This window comes from Oenanthe melanoleuca, chromosome 20, assembly GCF_029582105.1.
Source record: "Oenanthe melanoleuca isolate GR-GAL-2019-014 chromosome 20, OMel1.0, whole genome shotgun sequence".
NCBI lineage: Eukaryota > Metazoa > Chordata > Aves > Passeriformes > Muscicapidae > Oenanthe > Oenanthe melanoleuca.
Genome location: NC_079353.1, coordinates 8,252,663 through 8,274,782, shown reverse-complemented (window position 1 = coordinate 8,274,782; position 22,120 = coordinate 8,252,663). Strand labels below are relative to the sequence as shown.

The following is a 22,120-nucleotide window of genomic DNA, read 5'->3' as shown; positions in this document are numbered from 1 at the left end:
TAGCAGCAATAAAACATGATTTAACACTGGTCAAATATGACAAAATATTCCTAACTGGAACAGTCTATGTAAGACATCATGTAAGCAACTAAAACTGTGTTTGCTAAAGTATTACACCGTTTGTTAGGGTCAAGGTTCTAAAGATAGGATCCAAAAACTTGTAAGCACACAAAATTCCAACACAAATTTTTTAAGTACAGCCAAAGACATCCTTTGCTTCAACTCCCACCTGTCATGTTGGCCAAAGAAACGGGCGTCGACTTGCCCATCTTTATCCCTCAGTGCTTTAGCAGGCCAGAATGGAAAGCCTTTGAGTTTAGCCCAGACCAACGGGTGGGGATTGCTCTAGAGGAAGAGGCAAAATACACAATAAGAAAATTAAGCAGTACTACCTTCAATTCTGATAATAAACATGAATTTTTAAAAATTGTATGTATTACATAGACTCAATAAAGATCCAACACACACAAGGAACAAATACAAGATTCCATTTTACTATAAACATAATAAATCCTGAGAGGACAAAATCATAAAATTATATTTTAAAAAAATCCCAAAATGTAAAACCTTACAAATCTTGATTAAACTTATCATAATTGCACTTCTTTATTAATTTATTTTTGATTAGTTCCCTCCAAATATATAGCATAAGTTAGGCTAGAGCCAATCTTTGAAATGCTCTAACTTTCACTTAGGCTTGTGTCTTGGCAGATCATAAGACACTAAAAAGTCCTTGACTTAGGGTAAGCACTACTTAGTAACAACCAAAACATCAGTGTGTCATCAACATTTTTCTCATACTGAATCTAATACACAGCAGGATTACACACTTCTACTTAAAAGTCTTAAGGTGTCTTCCCAAATTTGGTTCGGTATTAAAGAGGAAATAGACAAGTTATCAAAAGGTCATGAAAGAAAAATCAAGTCTGAACTGATGCACACCAGAAAGAGACGTTCGCATTTCAGAAATCATCCAAGCACTGAGGGTACCACATGTAAGCACTGCTGGCACAAGGCAGTTCCTTATACTTGAGGACTTGTGAACTGGTTGCTGACAGCCTTTACAATGATTTCCAACTGGACCAATCCTTTTGTGAAAACCTGCAATCTTACAGCTAAGTAACTTGAGACAGTTTGACTCCACAAAGATGATACACCAGCACAAGCTGCTTGGTAAACTACAGCAGCTTTCCTTTGACTCAGTAACCACCACAGGTTGGAAACAAAGATGGGATAACAGTCAAATGAGAACTGCTAGATAATGTAGTAGCTAGACTACCATAATTCTTAACTTACACAAGGCTCACAAAACCAATTCTCGCGTTTTTGGCAAGCAGCTAAATAACATTCCGGACATACTTCAATTTCATTCATCTGGAAAGAAAAAGCAAAGTTATTGGAGAGATAAACAGAGTCCCAAGTGTGGTAATTTGCATTTATTCAGAGGAAAATCATATTGTTACAGTAAAAGAACCACAAAAAGTACATCTATGCATCAGAAGACGTTGGTCTCTTTTTCCAGCTCCAAATATTCATTGACATGACAGGTGTCTCTGAGCAGAATCCATATACCCACTTTCTCCTCTTCCCTTCCCTCCCCACAACCATAAATAGTGAATATTCCAGTGGAAGACAGGTTAGCAATGCCTTTGCCAAATGCCATTCTGTAGGCCATGGATATTGTTCTGGGTTGGTGTTACGTCTGCTCCTCTCCCGCCCCCACACCTTGCTGTCTGCATGGAGCTGCCGCCGGTGCCCTCTCTCCCACCCCCGGGGGGGTGGTGCCCCGGGGTTGTGCTTGCTTGGCTTGCCCTGCTACCCCGGCTGCTGCTTGCTGCGCGCTTCCTGCTACCCCAGCCGCTGCTTCTGCCCCGCTGCTTTTGCCCTATTGCTTCTGCCCCGCTGCTGCTGCTCCGGCTCTGCCCTGGCTGCTGCTGCGTTTCCCCTCCCCCTTCTCTCCTTCAGCTCCAAGATCTGTACCGGCTCCGGACGGGACCTGAGCATCAGAGACTGCCTCCGGAGCCTGCCCAAGAAGCTTCTCGCCCTTCCCAGCAGCGACCGTCTCTCACTTTGGTGAAAACGTTTTTTTGTCATCTGGGATTGTACTTTCCTGTTGCTGGGAAGTGTTTTTTCTTGTGTTTGTTAATAAACAAGTTTTTTCCACTTTTCCCCCTGAGTAAAATTCTCTCCGAGCCCAGTGGGGGGGAGGAATTGTGAGGGGGGTTTATTTTGGGGGGCTCCTTTGGAGGCTTTCCCCCAGTTTTGTCCTAAACTTGGACAAATAATTTGGTGGCCCATACGGGGAAACGAAGAAAGTGGAAAAAACTGTGTAACTATATACATAATGCTATTTGGAATGGATTTCAGTATGTGGTTCTGGATACTGGGGTTTTTTGAGGTTTTAATGCCTCTTTGGTCTCTGGGGTTATTTTCCTGCCCGGAAATAGCTCCAGTACTGTCCCTTATTTGTAGTTTTTATACTAGAGGGATAATGACCAAAATATTGATTGGACTGGGCTTGGTTGCAATGGCTTGTAAGAGGTTTATGAAAATGCTGGAATCGGTTCCAGGGATATCTTCTGGATCCTGGTTATGGATATGCATCCAGTTTATTAGAGGAGAAGCAGGGGAGGAGGCTTTTCAGCCTTTGCTTCCCTTTGTCTCCTCTGAATTTTTTACATCATTATTAGGATATGTGCAGTTCTCCTTTAGTATTAAAGAGATCATCTTTCTGATGTTTAATGTTGTAAGCTTCCTCTACACGGTTTACAGTTTTACAGTTTTTACAGATATAAAATCAGGGCTGAGATTTCTAGAGGTGCTGGTGCGACTCCTGATTTAGCAGCAGGACAAAGTGTGAGGAGTCCTGAGTGGTGTGGAAAATGGCAGGACCTGGGCCAGATGTTAAAGGAATTTTCTGATCCTATGGTTTGGGATTTTTCACATGAGCAAATTCAGAACCCGGCTGAGGTAGTAAAATATTTGAAAGAGAAATGCCACAATAGCTCCAGGGAAAAAAAGATTACTGCAGTGAGCTGGGCTCTGGCGTATGCTTATCGTACCCTGTTAGATAGTGGAGAACAACAAACAAAGGAAAGGGGACAGGGACATAACATAGCTACTATGCCAGCTACTCAGGCTGTAGTTAACACCCCAGGCTCGAGGACAGGGATGAAATTAGAAAGCAAGCTTCAACCAATGGCTGCGGCTACCAGTACAAGGAGTGGGAAGTGCACCAAGAAGACCGATCGGCCAGTGGAGGATGATGATGAGGATGCAGGAGAAGGACCTTCAACACCTCCTGATGTAAAATCAAGAGTTAAAACCACTGGTGTGAGATCAGAAACTAATAATGAGTCCCTGTCCTTAAAAGATCTTCGGGGTTTAAGAAAGGATTATACAAGACAGCCCGATGAATCCATAATTAGTTGGCTGGTCCGGCTGTGGGATGCGGCAGGCGAGGCTACCATCCTAGATGGCACTGAGGTGAGACATTTGGGATCCCTGTCTCATGATCCGGTCATCGATCAAGGTATGATGAGGGAGGCTAACCCTCAAAGCCTCTGGGCACGTGTTTTAGACAGCGTAGCACAAAGATATCTGTGCCGATGATCTGTATATGCAACAGACCAAGTGGAAAACCATAGGGCAAGGGATCCAACGTTTGAGGGAGATGGCAGTGGTGGAGATTATTTTTTCAGATGATATAACAACTAGGAACCCAGACCTGGTACCATGCACACCTGTAATGTGGAGGAAGCTGGTGCGACTCGGGCCATCTGAATATGCCTCTGCTTTGGCCATAATGAAGCGGGAAGAGGTATATGAAACGGTGCTGGACATGGCAAAGAAGCTCCGGGCATACGCGGATGCTGTGCATGGCCCAACCCATGCCAGAATCGCCGCCGTGGAAACACGCTTGCAGAACTTAGAGGACAAGATAGAGGAAAATCATAAGAGGCTCAGGGAGGAAATTAAGGAGGACCTCCTCCAAATTTCAGCTGTGCAAATTAGACGTCCTGGCAACCAACGTAGACATTCTCCCGATGGGGAGAGGAGGTACACTCCCCAGGCCGAGCTATGGTTTTTCCTGCAGGATTCTGGAGAGAACATGAGGAGATGGGATGGAAAGCCTACGGCTGCTCTGGCACGACGGGTGAGGGATTTGAAGGAAAGCAAGATTGAAAGCGGAAGTTCCATCCGAAAGAGAGCCGCTCCTGTTGCCCGTACCCAAAGTGCCAAATATGATAGTGATAATGACATGTCTGACCCTCTCGAAGGAACTTCTAAGATGCATGCCCCAGGGAAGAAAGATAAACAGGCTTAGAGGGGCCCTGCCTCTAGCCAGGGTGAGGCGAGGGAAAATTGTGTCTTTTGGACTGTGTGGATTCGGTGGCCTGGCACATCGAAACCACAGAAGTACCGAGCTTTAGTTGACACAGGTGCCCAATGTACGATAATTCCATCAAGATATGTGGGGGAAGAATCCGTTTCCATCGCTGGTGTAACAGGTGGCTCGCAGGACTTCACCCTGGTGGAAGCTGAAGTGAGTTTAACTGGAAGGGAATGGAAGAAACATCTTGTTGTGACTGGTCCAGAGGCCCCATGCATTTTGGGCATAGATTACCTTCGGAGTGGGTATTTTAAAGACCCAAAAGGCCTTAAGTGGACATTCGGGATAGCAGCTGTGATGGCAGAACACATCCGGCAATTGAACACCCTGCCTGGACTGGCTGAGAATCCCATTACAGTAGGACTGCTGAAAGGAGAACAGCAACGAGTGCCAATTGCCACTTCAATAGTACATCGCCGGCAATATAGGACGACTCGAGATGCTGTGATCCCCATTCACAAGATGATCCGTGAGCTGGAGAGCCAAGGGGTGGTTAGCAAAGCCCACTCACCCTTCAACAGCCCCATCTGGCCTGTGCGAAAATCTAATGGAGAATGGAGACTAACTGTGGACTATCGTGCCTTGAATGAAGTGACTCCACCGCTGAGCGCTGCTGTGCCGGACATGCTGGAGCTGCAGTACGAGCTGGAGTCCAAGGCAGCAAGGTGGTATGCCACCATTGACATTGCCAATGCGTTTTTCTCCATTCCTTTGGCAGCAGAGTGCAGGCCTCAGTTTGCTTTCACCTGGAGAGGTGCAGTACACCTGGAACCGACTGCCCCAGGGGTGGAAACACAGTCCCACCATCTGTCATGGACTGATCCAGGCTGCACTGGAAAAGGGTGAGGCTCCAGAACATCTACAATATATTGATGACATCATCGTGTTTGAGAAAGGAGAGAAAATTATCCAAATCCTCCTGGAAGCCGGCTTCGCCATCAAGAAGAGTAAGGTCAAGGGACCTGCACGTGAGATCCAGTTCCTGGGAGTGAAGTGGCAAGATGGACGGCGTCAGATTCCTACTGATGTCATTAACAAAATTACAGCTATGTCCCCACCTACCAACAAGAAAGAGACCCAAGCTTTCCTAGGTGCCATAGGCTTTTGGAGAATGCACATCCCTGAGTACAGCCAAATTGTAAGCCCTCTTTACCAGGTCACTCGCAAGAAGAACGATTTCCACTGGGGCCCTGAACAACAACAAGCTTTCGCCCAGATTAAACAGGAGATTGCCCATGCGGTAGCTCTTGGCCCAGTCAGGACAGGACCAGATGTAAAGAACGCACTGTACTCTGCAGCTGAGAACCATGGTCTGTCCTGGAGCCTGTGGCAGAAGGTGCCTGGTGAGACCCGAGGCCGACCCCTGGGATTTTGGAGCAGAAGTTACAGAGGGTCTGAAGGCAATTACACCCCAATAGAGAAAGAAATTTTGGCCGCCTATGAGGGAGTCCAAGCCGCCTCAGAAGTCATTGGTACGGAAGCACAGCTTCTCCTGGCATCCTGGTGGATGTTCAGCGGAAAGGTTCCCTCAACCCACCATGCCACCAGTGCCACGTGGAGCAAGTGGACAGCCCTCATCACTCAGCGTGCCAGAATCGGGAAACTAAATCGTCCTGGGATTCTGGAAATAATTACAAACTGGCCCGAAGGTGAAAGTTTTGCTGTCGCAGATGAAGAACAAGAACCAGTGACACGGGCTGAAGAAGCTCCACCATACAACGAGCTACCGGCAGAGGAAACACGCTATGCTCTATTCACTGATGGCTCCTGTCGCGTCGTGGGGATGAACCGGAGATGGAAAGCGGCTGTATGGAGCCCCACATGACGGGTTGCAGAGGCCACTGAAGGAGAGGGTGGATCCAGTCAATTCGCCGAACTCAAAGCTGTCCAACTGGCCCTTAACATCGCAGAGAGAAATGGCCGAAACTCTATTTATACACCAATTCCTGGGTGGTAGCCAATGCTCTGCGGGGATGGTTGAAGAAATGGAAAGGGGTGAACTGGCAGCGCAGAGGAAAACCAATTTGGGCTGCTGAAGAGTGGAAAGACATCGCTACTCGATTAGAGAAACTACCTGTGAAAGTTCACCATGTAGACGCCCATGTCCCCAGAAAGAGAGCCAATGAGGAACAGCAACATAATCAGCAAGTAGATCAAGCTGCAAGGATAGGGGTGTCGAAGATAGACTTAGATTGGGAACACAAGGGAGAGTTGTTCCTAGCTTGATGGGCCCATGATGCCTCGGGTCATCAGGGCAGAGATGCCACCTATAAGTGGGCACGAGACCGAGGGGTGGATCTAACCATGGACAGCATCTCTCAGGTTATCCACGACTGTGAGACGTGTGCTGCCATCAAGCAGGCGAAGCGGGTGAAGCCCCTCTGGTATGGGGGGCGGTGGTCCAAGTATAAGTATGGAGAGGCCTGGCAGATTGACTACATCACACTGCCTCAGACCCGCCAGGGCAAGCACTATGTCCTGACCATGGTGGAAGCCACAACTGGATGGTTAGAGACGTACCCAGTGTCTCATGCTACAGCCCGCAACACCATCCTGTCCTGTGGAGGCATGGCACCCCTGAGAGGATCGAGTCAGACAATGGGACTCATTTTAAGAACAATCTCATTAACACCTGGGCTAGAGAACACGGTATTGAGTGGGTGTACCACATCCCTTACCATGCACCAGCTGCAGGTAAAGTGGAAAGGTACAATGGATTGCTGAAAACCACCTTGAAGGCATTGGGTGGGGGGTCTTTTAAGAACTGGGAACAACATCTAGCAAAGGCCACTTGGTTAGTTAACACCAGAGGTTCCATCAACCGAGCAGGTCCTGCCCGGTCTGACTCCCTTAATACAGTGGATGGAGATAAAGTCCCAGTGGCCCATGTTAGAGGTCTGTTAGGAAAGGCAGTATGGGTTAATCCTGCCTCGAATACAGGCAAACCCATTCGTGGGATTGTCTTTGCTCAAGGACCAGGATGCACGTGGTGGATAATGCAGGAAGATGGAACAACACGGTGTGTACCACAGGGAGAACTGATTGTAGGATGAGACAGAAAGACATATGTAAGTGTTGAAGGTCTGAGTAAGTGAAATGAGAGGAAATGTGTAAGTGATGAAGGTTTGAGCAAGTCGGATGAAAGCTTTACGTTGTAGTTAGTGGGTGTATATCCCAATCGTGTGTAACGTTCACGATGTGGGATAAGGGGTGGAATGTTCTGGGTTGGTGTTATGTCTGCTCCTCTCCCGCCCCCACACCTTGCTGTCTGCATGGAGCTGCCGCCGGTGCCCTCTCTCCCACCCCCGGGGGGGTGGTGCCCCGGGGTTGTGCTTGCTTGGCTTGCCCTGCTACCCCGGCTGCTGCTTGCTGCGCGCTTCCTGCTACCCCAGCCGCTGCTTCTGCCCCGCTGCTTTTGCCCTATTGCTTCTGCCCCGCTGCTGCTGCCCCGGCTCTGCCCTGGCTGCTGCTGCGTTTCCCCTCCCCCTTCTCTCCTTCAGCTCCAAGATCTGTACCGGCTCCGGACGGGACCTGAGCATCAAAGACTGCCTCCGGAGCTGCCAAAGAAGCTTCTCGCCCTTCCCAGCAGCGACCGTCTCTCACTTTGGTGAAAACAGTTCTTTTGTCATCTGGGATTGTACTTTCCTGTTGCTGGGAAGTGTTTTTTCTTGTGTTTGTTAATAAACAAGTTTTTTCCACTTTTCCCCCGAGTAAAATTCTCTCCGAGCCCAGTGTGGGGGAGGAATTGTGAGGGGGGTTTATTTTGGGGGGCTCCTTTGGAGGCTTTCCCCCAGTTTTGTCCTAAACTTGGACAGATATGCATAACTAAATATAAGAAAACCTACAAAAGTTATAAAGCTGCAACGCACATCTCGGAAAATACGTACTATGTCACCCACAAATACATTACATGGAACACTAAACATACTGAACAATTAATTTAATCAGAGCACTCATACCTCATGCTCACAGATTTTGATGATGACTTTTGCTGTTTGTGTCAATTTGTGATTTCCTGAGGAAAAAATAAAATGCTTTAGCCAAGAAAACTGTTATGGTAGAACTACAATAAAATGAAGTGTTTTCGGATATAAAAGTTGTCCATAAAAACAAAAGAGAAGATCTAAAAAAAGCTATGTAAAAACACATTCATGAACTACATGTTGCAAAAGCAGAACATCAGTACTTTTCTTCCCAATGTAATATTTAATAACCATTAAATGCTCTTTTTTGTAGCCTATTGCAGCCTTCCCACCACTGACACACTCCTTCAATGAGGGAGGTGCTGAACGATCTTCTCACTCAGGTCTCAATTAAGTGCTACATGATGCAAAACATTAAAGCAATTTGGGGGTTGGAAGTAAATGATGCAGATCAGGTCATCTAAGGTCCAAACCATTCAATGATCCTATGAAACCCAAACCATTCCATGATTTACTTTATGTGAAATGTTTTCTTTAAGGTGGAATGAGCAACTGACAGTTCAGGTCGTATCTGGCCCTACAGTTTTATTTATGCCAGTTGTTGCAAAAAAAATTGGGTTTTTTAGGCAATGTCAATAACAGGAAGACACTTTCAGTGTAGAAGTCTACACTGCTCCATGACTTTAACTATGTCAAAGTTTCATATCTGAGGATGTAAATACATATTAATACCTACCCCCATTGTAAATAATGCAGTTGTGCAAAATCCATTTGGCATCAGCCAAAAAAGCTTCAGTGCAACCGTACATTTTCTTTTTAACATTCTGTAAAGAAGAAATTAAGAATGTATCAGTAAAAAGTCACAACTTCTTCCTGAATGCTGTGTTCTGTCAGTTAACAATAAACAAAACTGACCCCTGGAGGTGTTCAAGGCCAGGCTGGACAGAGCAATGAGCAACCTGGTCCTGTGGAAGTTGTCCCTGTCCACAGCAGGGGCTGAAGATGAGCTTTAAAGGCTCTTCCAACCCAAATCAGACTGTGATTCTATCTTATCTTATTTACTGCAGACCTATGATTCTAAATGCTTAAGAATCTCTCAAATTCAAGGTGCCTTTTGACTACCCTGAAAATGCATGAACTGTCAAATATAAATCTAAATAATGAATTATTAAGATCAACATCTCAAACATTTCAAAAAAAAACATGTTTCCTAACACAGTGTTAGGAACATGATGCTTCTGCAGGAAACTCTTTGGTTTCTTCTGCTGATGTATTATGACTCCACAGCAGTTTTAATTTTTACAAGACCCACTAAATTCTGGTCACAGTACATTAGACAATACGTTTGATATTACAGTCTACCTAGTGGGTAAAGGAATTTGATTAAATAAAATCAGTACTGTGGTTTTGTTACCATACTTTATACCATAAAAACATCGGCCTCCACTGAAAGGACATAGAGAATGAAAACTTGTCTCTTCACCAGGTCCTGACAGAACAAAGCTCTGTAATGCTTCATTCTTCATTAAGCAATAGAGAATGGAGAATAATTTCTTCATTATATGTACTTTCAAATTACTATTGAACTGAGAAGGAAAGCTACATTATCTACCTCTTGACTGTTTCCTTTTTCTTCTACACCTCAGGTGCAGTGGAGATTACAGTATTTGTTGAATGATCATGAAAATAAGCCTGGAATGACCCCTGGATATACATCAAATAGTCCCCAATTAATGAACTAATGATCCATAATGATCAAATGAATATCCTGCTTTAAGAAGTCTCTCCTGGACATTATTCATAGAATCAGATTAATTTAATAGGAGGAAGTCAGCAGTGTCTGACTTGTCTTTTCCATGCTTTTTTTTCCCCGAACATTTGTTACTGGTTCGGACAAAACAGTGAATTTCAGTCAACATATGATTGTTTTTAAGCTGTAAGCAAACTGACTTCCATAATAATAAAGAAACCACCCCATCCATTAAAATAATTTCAAACTTCTCTCCCCATGTATCAAACATTTTAGAAATGTTACAGATAGCAATCAAACTTAAGGAACCTTCCTCTGTTAGTTTCATACAAACCTTCTCTAATGTACAAAGGTCCATTGGATGAAAGATATATTCTGCATAATCTGGGTGCTGATCCAGTGAAACTGGCTTTTGAAATGGCTCTGTCTGTTAGGGGAAAAAATAACCAGACTGGTTACTAATACTGAACAGTTTCATCAATGACACAATACTCACTCATTTTCTAATGCTACTTCCTGCTGTGTTATCAGACAAAATTCTTCAAAGGTAATTATGGACTGTTGTGAGGTAAATTATTAGCACAACAATGGGAACTAAAAGGTCTCATTTAACTTATTTTTCATATGCTGGATGTGATGAATTGCAAAAATCACAAAAATTGGGAGATTTGTAAAAGGTACTGTTATGATTTACAGCATACAATGGCACAGGTTTTAGACACACTGAAGGAAATTTCCTCAGCATTTCAGAAGTATGTGATACAACCAACTTCTGTGGTAAGAACACTTGTTAATAACAGAGAGAAGCTATATTTTCAACCCATATAATCAATAATGCAACGGTGCCAGTGCTAAGGCTCTTGTCTATGTAAATACATTGGGAAGAGATCATGTCTCCGCATTCCCCTTATATGTCCAATACAGCATTGTCCACTTTCAGAGAGTAAGAAACCACCACCTTCCACTGGAAAACCACACTGTACTTTCATTATACCTACTGAAAATACATCCAGAAGTTACATCAAAAAACTACATTTTAAATACACTCCAAAACAGTCTGTCCAACCTAAACTAATTTGTATGTGATAGACACGTGTCAGATAGAACAGAAGCTGTCACAGACAATCTGATAAACTAAATTAAACATTCATCATCCATTAAAAGAAGCAAACCAGATTATGACAAACACATGATCCAAGTATTTAAAGAAGAAAACAACAAAAATGTCCTTACCCCTGGCTGTTTCATTTTCTGTAGTGCAAACTTCAGTAGATATGATAGCTGTTCGATGGTGAGCATTGTCATTGCTTTACTCTGTGTTTCTATGCATTCTGCAACTGTGATTTTCTAAAAGTTCAGATTAAAAAAAACACTTTGTCAGCAAACATTTCTAGATAAATCCTTCTCCACTGAAACATTCTAGCATTCAAACGAAAGATAACAGCTGTTTTATAAGAAACAAAACATTTCTGATAATGCAGTGCGAATAGTTCAGATGCCTGTTTTACCTGGGTTTTGGCCTGCGTATGTTACCAAAAAAAAAGAAAAAAGGAAAAAAAGGAAAAGACCAGAAAATTATCCAGCATCTTCCAGATAATGTAAAGTGAATATGTGAATACATAAAATTCCTAAATACAATGTAGGTTCAGAGCAATGTGAGAGAGTGAGAAGGTCATCTGGGCTCTAATAAAATAAGTGATCAGAGGAAAACATGCCATAAACCAATTTGTTTTCATTACAGATACTTGGATGCTAAGTATTCTCTCCCCAGAAATCACTGGAGAGGAATATTAAATTCTTCCACAGTAATAAAATATCCACTTGTTTATGTAGACCCTATAGTGCATTATTATCTGCACTGTTGAAAATCTAATCAGCCCACCAGAAGAATCACAAGTTAAACTAGTGAAAACTGCAGAATGATTTCTGCAGAATTACTGGTGCCTGATGAAGAGATCACTCTGTGAAATGGTGCTTCTCTGGAGCTGAAGACACAAAGGAAGCTGGAGATTCGTGGTAAGAAGGCAAACACAGGTAACACACAGAGAAAAAGTGGTGAAGCAAAGCCATAGATGCCTCCTCTTCTGTACAAATTTTTCTGGTACCTTGACCAACAGGCAATGTAGGAATAAACCAGAAACATTTCAGAACACAGAAAAAGTTGCTTAAATCTAAAACCAAGAAAGAAATCCACTCCTTGTATCAAACTAACCTCACATTCTGGGCAAAACCAATCCCCCTCTGGTTCGGCTGTCAGTTTCAGACACTTAGCATGATAAACCCGAGGACAGAGCTCACAGCAGAGGACTTGGCCTTCCCGATGACAAACCCAGCAATAGAAATCATTCCGTCCATCCTGCGGTACAACATCAACAGGGTCTGTGGTGAGTGGCTGCTTCATATAGTAAAACGGACCATGTCTTAGTTCTGACTGAAATGTAGGCAAGAAAAACAGGTTTGGTTTCAAAACAAATTTGCAGTTTTTTTCAAATCATAATATTCATAATATATAAGCAAACAGCAATTTACAGAGTTTGATCAACATTTATGCAAGCACAGTAACTTAGTCATTGCACAAAATCATTCATAAAGAAATTTACTGCTTATTCAGATGCCAAATGACAATTTGCACTCAAGACCAGAAATAAATTTTTTGTGGCAAGTGAGAGCATTGAGTGCAACACATGCAATCCAACAAGAGCCAGCAAACACTTTCAGCTTCAGGAAAGAAGTATTGCTATAGAAGCTATTAGGCCCTCAAAACTCAGAATTTCATGGGGCCGTGCAAGCTAAATATCGAGATATTTAGTGGTGGCTAAACCTGGGACAACTGAAGAAGTTAGTCCTGAAACAAGGAGTTGAACACCATGCAAATCTGCCAAAGTTTGCAGCTGTTTGTAGCTTTGTACCACGAAGCAAGCCAATGCTGATTTTGATTAATAAGGCAAACTGTAGAGAAGGATGACAAAGGAGCAAATTCACATCCTGAGCAGCCACCTCCACTACAAGAGAGATTTCATTCACCACCTAAATGCATATTACAATTTAAGACTCGCACCTCTACTGGTTTGCCTGTACTAAAAAACAGTGTTAACTTCGTAACCTGCATGAACTGGTCTTCCCCTTGAGCCTGACAGCTCAAAGATGACACAGCTGACACCAAAACACAAGAAGTGAATAGCCTGGGATGGCTTAAATGGGTCCAGAGGTACCTAAAGTTTGTTATATAATCTTTGAAGAGCTGCTAACATTTATTGGAAAACTATGTCCTATTTATTAATTACAAGGGAACTCAAATTCTCCGTTTGGTATTCATTATAGGGGTGATTTGCTAAGGAAAAAAATAGCCTTAAGATTTTAGACAGCTCATTTATTGTGACTTTTTTGTTTGATGTAAAACCACTTGCTCTGAATTGTAATTATCCAAACATGTATAGTCTGAAGAACCATTTTGTTCGATTCTCAGGTCATCTTGCAAGTGTCCTACACCATTTACAATCTGCAACTTCTGAGGCTCTTGAGCTGTCACACACCCATGTGATTCACAGAATAGGGCAACCAAATGTGTGCTCTGTACATCTGAGGCATCCTGAACAAAATCAGTCACATGGGGCATAAATAATGTCCCCAGAAAGCAGCAGCATGCCACTTAGAACCATGGTATTTCTACACACCTAAAGCTACAAAGGAGGTCTAATTATTTGCAGGAACAAGGGATCTTCAAGGTAGAAGAAACAACCCCCCAGAACATGTTGTATCTCAAAAAAACCCCAGATTATCTAGTACTATATGTATTTTATATTATTAATACTATAAGTATTTTAGGCAAAGGAAGGATGTTATCCATAAACACTCTGGCCCCTAAAATTTCACATGATTTTGTGCCAGTTTTGGTGGTTTTCATTTTCTATTCTACTGATGATTAAGCCTAAAGAGACACTTTGTTCCCACCACAGAAAGGGGCCAAGTGTTACTTCTGTATTTTCTATATACACACATTAAATGACATAACATAACAAGAATTTCAGAAGGATGGTTCTATGAGATCTTGTGGAATAAGTGGGACAGAGTAAAGGTTTAAGTCCATTTCAAATTAATTACTACAACAAGTATTCCAACAAAGAAACCAGAGTGAGGAAGGGAAAGTTGTCATTTCCAATGCAGAAACATGTTTTGTTGCAGCTAAATAAATGCACCACAGCTGTGAGACCAACATCTCAATCTTGTATATGTGGAAAGGCAGCTATGGGGCACTTCCTCCACTGCAGATAAAGGAAATTACCAGAGGAATTTCATACATATTCTGGCTTTGAAGTGGATATAAGTATATCCACAATAACTTTGCAAGCTTTAAAGATTCTGCTTTAAGAAAAACATAAAACTAGTGAAACTTCCACAGAAATCATAACATTCAAACTGAAGAAAAGTCAATTTTTTGCTGGAATGTGAGATAAACTGGTTTTCTGTTCAAAGATGCTTTTATCATTTAGATATCTATCACCTTATTTTGCCTAAGCCAAGTTTAAGAAACAAACAAAAAAGCATTTAGAGACACAAGAGAGAACCAAAGAACAAAACTAAAAGACTGAAAATTAATTATTTGACTGCATCAAGGGACTTTTTCACTTCTCCTAGTCAGAGCAATATGTTTTAAGAGTTAAAATTTTAACAGCTAATAAAGTTCAAGCTCAACTAGGTGGTAGCTTGTTTTAAAGGCTTTATTGAAGTTATTAAGACCTGTAGAATGACAAAGAAAACTGAAGAAAACAAACAACAGTACTGTAGTGCTGTTTTGGAGAGAAAAAAATCACTATTTATTCAGTTTAAATTAATATTGAAACTAGTAGTAAAACAAGCTGACAGCTTCAATTACATTATTACTGACCAATGAAGTGTCAGAAGTTCCTGATTTTTCACCTTAGTTACATTCTACAATTCCTTAATTCTTTACTTGATTTTCAGCACTTTAAATACTTGAGGACACCATTTTGAAGATCTGTTACACACAACATGTAATACAAAGCTTTGTGCAACTATAATTTTAGTAATGGTATCTTGAAATGTTCAAGTGCTATAAAGCACTTTGTAATGTAGAATATTAAGTTAGGGGTTTCCTGGGAGGTTGTCATAACTCAAAACAGATTTATCAGTCAATCAGAACCACAGCTATCAGCTACATCATACTCAAACTCACTCTGAGACCAAAATTAGAACCTCTATGCTCAGCTCAAATCTGCTCAGCAGTAAAATAATCTCTAAAAACAGCTCCTGCTACCACAGGGAGCAGAGTTTGAACCTATTTAGACACGACAATCTTCATGCATGCCCATTTCAAATTTGACATGCAAGACAACATCAAATGAAAAGCAACTTGTAAAAGCTAAACAGAACTAAACAAATTATATTTTCTTGCTAACTTGCAATGAACACAGCAAAATAAACAAGTCTGACATGTTTTCTTCATTAGATACACAACTTTATTCTATCCTGAACATTTCAGATCTGAGATACCTGGAAAACAGAAAAGTATTTACCAAGGGGAATTCATCAAGTTCAACAACTGCAACTGTGTTTTAACATATATTTTTTAATGTAGGAAGAAAAAGTGGAAATTAATACCCAAGGATTCAATTTCACTGTTTGCAAAATAATCTCTGCACTGCACAGTTTCAAGCTCAGACTTCAGAGGGGCAATATCTGCCCAGAAAATGCCCAAGATGTAAAGTGAAGGCTGCAGTGAAGCTCAGCAAATGCCAAACTGAATGCACTTCCACATGATATAGTTACACCTCCTGATTATCCTGATATCAAATATTATTGACACTGAGTTTTAAGGCCTGATTTATTGTCTTCTAGGACAACTGCAGTGAGTAGGAATTTCATTCTCTTTCTTCACCAGTGCAATTGTACCAGGATAATGTGGATGCTCTTATGTGAAGAGAAAGTGCTTTGAACACTCAGAACTTAACCCTGTGTTTATATGACACTGGCAAACAAATCCATGACACAAAAAAGCACTTTGAAAAATACACAGGCATGTCATTAGTACATCAGCTGTGAAGTCATTTCAGTAAGGCTGAAGATTGCTGTCATGTAATCTACTCCAAGCTGATACAGATGCTTTACAGCATTTGCTATTCAATATAATTCATATAATTCTTTCATATGCATCATACAATGAATCAGAAATTGTCAAAGTTTTATGGAGTCAAGTTCTTCTAAGAAGGACAAAAGATGCTCTCAATTCAGCATTCAGAAGACAGTAAAAATAAGGTTATAAGCATAAAGACTGAAAAGTCAGTGTGACTTTGATTTAACTAGTTTGGTAGGAGTGTACACTGCCTGGAAATTTTAAGGAAGGGGAGGAAATATACAGAGTACCAAGGTGGAGCTGACTAATGGGCAGTAGGAAAGGACTGCAAGCAGATGAGGAACTTCACTGACATTATGAGACCTTTGTTAATCTACATTATCACACCACTGAACATTCCCTGCTAATGGTTTTAATAAAAAAACAGCTATTGTTGGTTTTGTTATTGTTATTATTCATTATTGTAATTATTCATAATAATTCTGTTCAAAGCTGCATTTATTGGTTATACATCTTATTACCTTTATGAAATCACTAAGCAGAACACAGGTGGTCTTTTTCAACAGATGTAAAACAATAATCAAAGAGCATTCAAATCAGAATTATAATACCAACTCCTACCCCCACTGCATTCAAAAATTAATATTTATTCTTTCTGAGTACAAAAATGGAGCTTCCTTAAAGAAGACTGAGCTCCTGATCAGCACTCTCTGTTTCATATTCTAGTGTAATAAAACCATGACTTCTCTTACCTGCTCTTTATTATTACTGTTCAATAGACCCGGCTTCTTTTTCTTTTTTATAGGACTTGTTGATGCATCTTGAGGTGAGTGGCCATTGGAAGAATGTGGAGGGCTGGGGAATTTCCGTTTTTGTGCTGTGCGTTCAGCAGAGCCAGGATCTGCAACAGATACAAACAACGTGGTTAAAGACTGCAACTGGATGAAAAATGTTCCAACAATGTTATGGTTTGTCATTCACATACTTCAAAGATTTTTATTTCATCTTTTTAAAATATAAGCATTTGCAACTTCATTCTCTCAACAAAATTTTAGTAATCCCTAATGGATACTAATGCTCAGCTCAATTAAAAAGAACTTACGAATATTTTTCAAAAGAAACAAGCACACGATCAGATGTAAAGGACAGTTAGAGAACAGTGACAGGATTCTAACAAAATTACAAGAAATTTCATCAGAGTTGGGTCAAGAAGTTTAAATTTTCCTTAAGCTTTTAATGCATGAAACAAAATTAAAATTATACATAGAACCACAGGGATCAGAATCCAACAATATCACAAGAGAAACAACTGAACCATCCACCCAATATTTAACTGCAAAGAAAAAAAATTTAAAACTTTCTGCACGAATCTATGGACAATATAGTGCTATATGATGACTTCTGATTGAGCAAAAGCTTGGTTAACATGTGTCAAATTAACATTTAGGGAAACTATAAATAAATATGAAAAACACATGAAAATATAGATGGAAGGACATATAACTGAAAGAAAGAAAACAAATATAGGAGTGTTTGCCCATCCTGTGTTTTACTACACTAGAACAGCTACACCAGGCCAACAACATCTGGAATTTCAACAATTCCAACAATTCTAGAAGTGTTTGCAACTAGTTCTGGGACTTCAGTGGGACTTCAGTAGTGCTGCCCAGCAGACATCTTAGTGTCAGCTCTCAGAGAAACTCTCCTGTTGACATAAGTGGTAAAATGCTGGCAAAATGTAATAAAGCTGGTTTAAATAAACAAACAAAACCTTATCATGTTTTGAGCTTTGACAATAAGACCTGTGACTTTTTTCCCTCTGCACACACCCCTCCCCTTTTACACGTATTGTCAGCATTTGGCACCAGTTAGTTATCTGCTGACATGCTTTGGCTGAAATCAATCAATACAATGTGTCTGAGGCCATTATTGTTACTTGCTGTGTTTGGATTCAAGCAAATCAGCCTCCTGCTCCTTTTAGCCCAAAATTTAGATTGATTTGACAATACAAAGAGCTGCTATGTCACCTACATATGTTACATCTGCTTCCTCTCCTCCTTAAGCAATTATGACAATAAAAATGCCAACACAGCACAAGTCTGCTGACAGGAGACTCAGAGAGTTTGTCAGTTTAGCTGATTATGCACAGAAGGTGGCAGAAGAACTCCTTGGGCTGGGGTACGCTTCATATATCCCAAGAGAGCTGTGCTAATCCAGCTATCCTGGAAGAAACTGCAGCATCAGTGTCAGCTAGACCAAAGCCCACAACTAAATCAAAATGATCAAACCTAAAACCAAACAAGCTCTGAATGCTATTTTTTTCATGAAAGTAGAATGGAGCTTATTCAGCGTGGGAAGTGCTTGCATTCAGAGTGATCCACAAAAAACAGCATCATACCATGTCTTTTCTCATCTTCCCATCACCACATTAAAGTCTTTGTTTCTTTATTATAATTTGCAAACAATATCCTCAAAGGAGTCTAAGCCCAAGTATCTCCCCACCAAATAAAGCTATCCTTGTAACTCCCTGAAGAGACTTGGGCTTTTATTCCCAGCCTGTACCTCTGCAGGCATACTTTAAACCAGGAGGGGACATGGACAGTAGAGTTTTCTGCCCTTTGGCTTTCACTTCTCACTTCCAGGGATAAAACTGCCACCAGTGGAGCACACCAATTTCCTTTCAGATCTTCAGCCTCAGATTGTGGGGTTTACTAAGAAGCTGATTGTGACACTACACATTGTGTCTCCTCTCTAAGTATGAAAATCAGCTGTAAAGTTCCTGGTCCCATTACATGATGCTTTTCACTTTTAAATGTTGTTTCTTTCCTAAACAAACTTATTCAGGGTCAGGAAAGGTGTTAAACTGTTATTAGCTAAACCAGAACTGAATGGCTATTCAGTCATAGCCAAATCCAAGGTACAAGTCAGCAGAAAAGGTGCAGGTTCAATATCAATCTTATGAAATGGTCACACAAACATGTATGTTTGGTTAAGTAATTTTAAAACTACTTAAAGTGATGTAATTTTCCTCCTTGGTTCAAGAAGCCTGAGTATATTGGGGATTTTCAAATTAACTAGTGGTGACTCATAGACAACATACAAAAACTGACCTGAAATATACTTCCTTTTTTTTTTTTTAGCTGGCAAGTTATTCAAATACACAGAGGTTTCCTTGAGGCAATGTAACTGGAAAAATTAAGGAACAGACAGGAAAACAGAAATGCACAGGCATATTTTTTTAGATTTAGTTGTGCTAGTGGAATGGGCCAGTGTCTTTAACTACCACAGTATGGAGCCAATTTACCAATCTGTAAGGGATCTGATAATATGAAGAATCTTTAATTCAGTTCAAGTAAAAGAATGGTAGCACCTTCTTAAATTCTAATTATGATAAAAAAATGCATTTTGTGTAAATTTCTTTCAGTGGGAATACCCTTTTCAGCAAAAACTTTCTCTTCTCCCTCCCTGGCTCTCCCAGCTGTGTGAGCAAGCTCCTGTAGTTGAGTTGTGAGCCAGATCAAGAAACAGATCCCGGTTAAAACAACCTGTCAGGAGGAAAGTTAATTTTTAATTTTGAATCATTTCCCTAGTGTAGGGTTACTTGAAAAAAATGAAACAAATCTGGGGGAAAGAACAAAAGAGACCAAATTTAAGCTGCACAATAACTTTAAGGGGTGGACTCAAACTTCTGCTTCAAAAGGGAACAGCCAGAATTTCTGTGATCTCTTCTATTATAAGTAAATATTTTTCAAATAGTGTTTAATGGGCAAGAATGGTCTCACCTTAGGAAGGATCTCACCATGCCAGTTTGTCACCACTTGGCATGTGATCTGCAATCTCCCTGCTCCTACTGAACTCCCATCACACACTGAGCTCATCAACCTGAACCAAACTTCTCATTGATAAATCAATTGTACTAAAAATACTAATTTTGCCAAGAAACCTTAGTCTAATTATTTCTTGATTTTTTGTGTGATTTTGCTTTCTTAGCACCATTTTAAAAATGTGCTTCCAGCTCAAGTGAAGAAACAGATATCTGCAATAGCTTTTTTAACTCTTATTCAAAGTTCCCTGGGTTTACATCACTTGGTAAGTATTAATTGGTCTGTGATGTTGTCAAGGTTGACAATAAGCACCTCTCAGTGCTCTTGCAAATCATTCTTTGAGGAGCAACAAGCTAACCTGAGCTTCACCTGAAGCTTAAATCTTTGTTTCTATATGCCATCATGTGACTAAAGGATGAGTAACTACTGCTCCCAGGGGATAGACTAAAGCACACTTAAACCCTAAAGCAATTTCATTTCACACTTTATGACTGCTTTGTAAGTCAAATTTAATGTGATGGCAATACATTTTGTAAGCAGATAACTACAGTAATGACTTACAATAGTTTGCTTTAAAAAATTATAAAAACAAACAAAAGTGTATTATTTATATCAGAGATCTTATCGTGCTGCAGCATATGGAACACAGACCACAACCAAATATTTTTATACTCTGTGTATTGAACAGTGCTACACTGTAAACACTCCCTAGCAGGGATTCCTGACAACTGACAAGTCTTGCTTTTCTCAACAGAAGCAGGTGCCAACTCAGAAAACCTGTAAAAGTAGGTTGTTTTCCTTGCTTTTCCTGTGATATTTAAATGTAATTCTTCTTGAAAACAAGCAACATCAACATGCCCTACTGTAAGAATGCAGCATAAACTGCTCAGTACCACAGACTGCCAGTGACACCCCCTTATGCCCTTCTTTCCAAACTTATTTTTGTTTAATTTAAAAACTTAAGCTAAATGCAATCAAAGCAATTCCAGACTAAAACAACAATGAAATCATGCCTACATATGTATTTCTAGGCATCTCTTCCATTTGGATTATTTTCTCTCCCTTAATGAGAGTTGAAATCTTAAGGCTTCACAGCCCCCTTCCACAAATAAAATTTGTTCCCTTTTTCTTTCTCTAGCACTGTGGTTTGTTCACCCAGGAAGCAAGATGGTTTGAAAAACTGATACGGCCTAAATCAACAACAGCCTTAAAATTTAATTTCAGTTAAATCAGCAGAGCAACAAGTCCTAGAGTTGAAAATGCCAGTATAAGGGAAAAGGATGGAAATGTGACAATGGAGGGATGTTGGTGTGGCAGGGCTGACTCAGACCAGAGTATGTTGCCTTAGCCTCCCATCCTCAATGCAATGGATAGCAAGGTAAATGCAAAACGCCTGAGTAAATCAAAATTACAATAGACCACGAATTTTCAATTCAACCTCACAAACTAGTTAGGCAAACAAAACAAAAGCCTTCCCAAAAAGTGTGGAAATTGCAGGACAAAATCTTTTACTGTGAGTGAAGAACTATCCTTCTTTGAGAAATTAAAAAAGCTTTTCAATATGAAAATATCTTGTGATAAAGATGGTAAGATTAGCAGTCATTTTGGTAACTGAGACTTGGTTACACCAATGAGTTTCCTGTGATCCAAGCAGGTTTTTGATATCGCAATGCAAGTGGGTCAAATATGCAAAATTCTGAATAACATTTCCAACTAGAAACACAACCAATTGTTCCATGTGAGTCAGATACTCAGAAGTGTCACTTAAACAGAGCCAGCCCAAGGCTACTTCTGTTAACCTTAATTCCCAATGCCATGCTATGCCTTTTGTTAGGCACAGTTCTGCCAACATTTGGTGAACCAAATCAAGGAATTAAATTCAATAAAATGTAACAGAGCAAAACTTTATTGAAAAGAGTTGGATGAAGAATTAATTTGATGGATTTAAGAAACAGCTATAAAAGGGCAATCTGAAAGAAGGGACAAGAAAAGAAAGGGGACTGAAGATTGTTTAAGCTGTCATTATTACCCTGCAGAAATGTGTATCTATGCCTTCAGAAAAGACAAGAAAAAAAATCAGCTAGACTGTCACATCTCTTTTCACTCCTTCTCAAAATCTCTGAATGTCTGTACTTTAAA

At 40.7% G+C, this 22,120-nt stretch overlaps 1 protein-coding gene across 12 annotated transcripts in view; it reads right to left on the bottom strand.

Moving 5' to 3' along the window:
- ZMYND8 (zinc finger MYND-type containing 8) overlaps positions 1 to 22,120 on the bottom strand; it is a 57,620-nt gene that overhangs the window by 18,323 nt on the left and 17,177 nt on the right. For 8 of the 12 annotated variants that reach the window (XR_008841968.1, XM_056507399.1, XM_056507397.1 and 5 more), the window contains exons 3-10: positions 16,910 to 17,058; positions 12,279 to 12,497; positions 11,300 to 11,413; positions 10,401 to 10,493; positions 9,053 to 9,140; positions 8,353 to 8,408; positions 1,297 to 1,374; positions 230 to 345 (exon numbers count right to left, since the gene is read on the bottom strand). Coding sequence is in view for 11 of the 12 variants with exons in the window: in XM_056507399.1 (XP_056363374.1) it covers positions 230 to 345; positions 1,297 to 1,374; positions 8,353 to 8,408; positions 9,053 to 9,140; positions 10,401 to 10,493; positions 11,300 to 11,413; positions 12,279 to 12,497; positions 16,910 to 17,058 (913 nt within the window). In the remaining variant the exon portion in view is untranslated. The remainder of the gene's footprint in view (positions 1 to 229; positions 346 to 1,296; positions 1,375 to 8,352; positions 8,409 to 9,052; positions 9,141 to 10,400; positions 10,494 to 11,299; positions 11,414 to 12,278; positions 12,498 to 16,909; positions 17,059 to 22,120) is intronic. The other 4 variants (XM_056507401.1, XM_056507406.1, XM_056507405.1 and 1 more) reach the window with 1 other exon arrangement.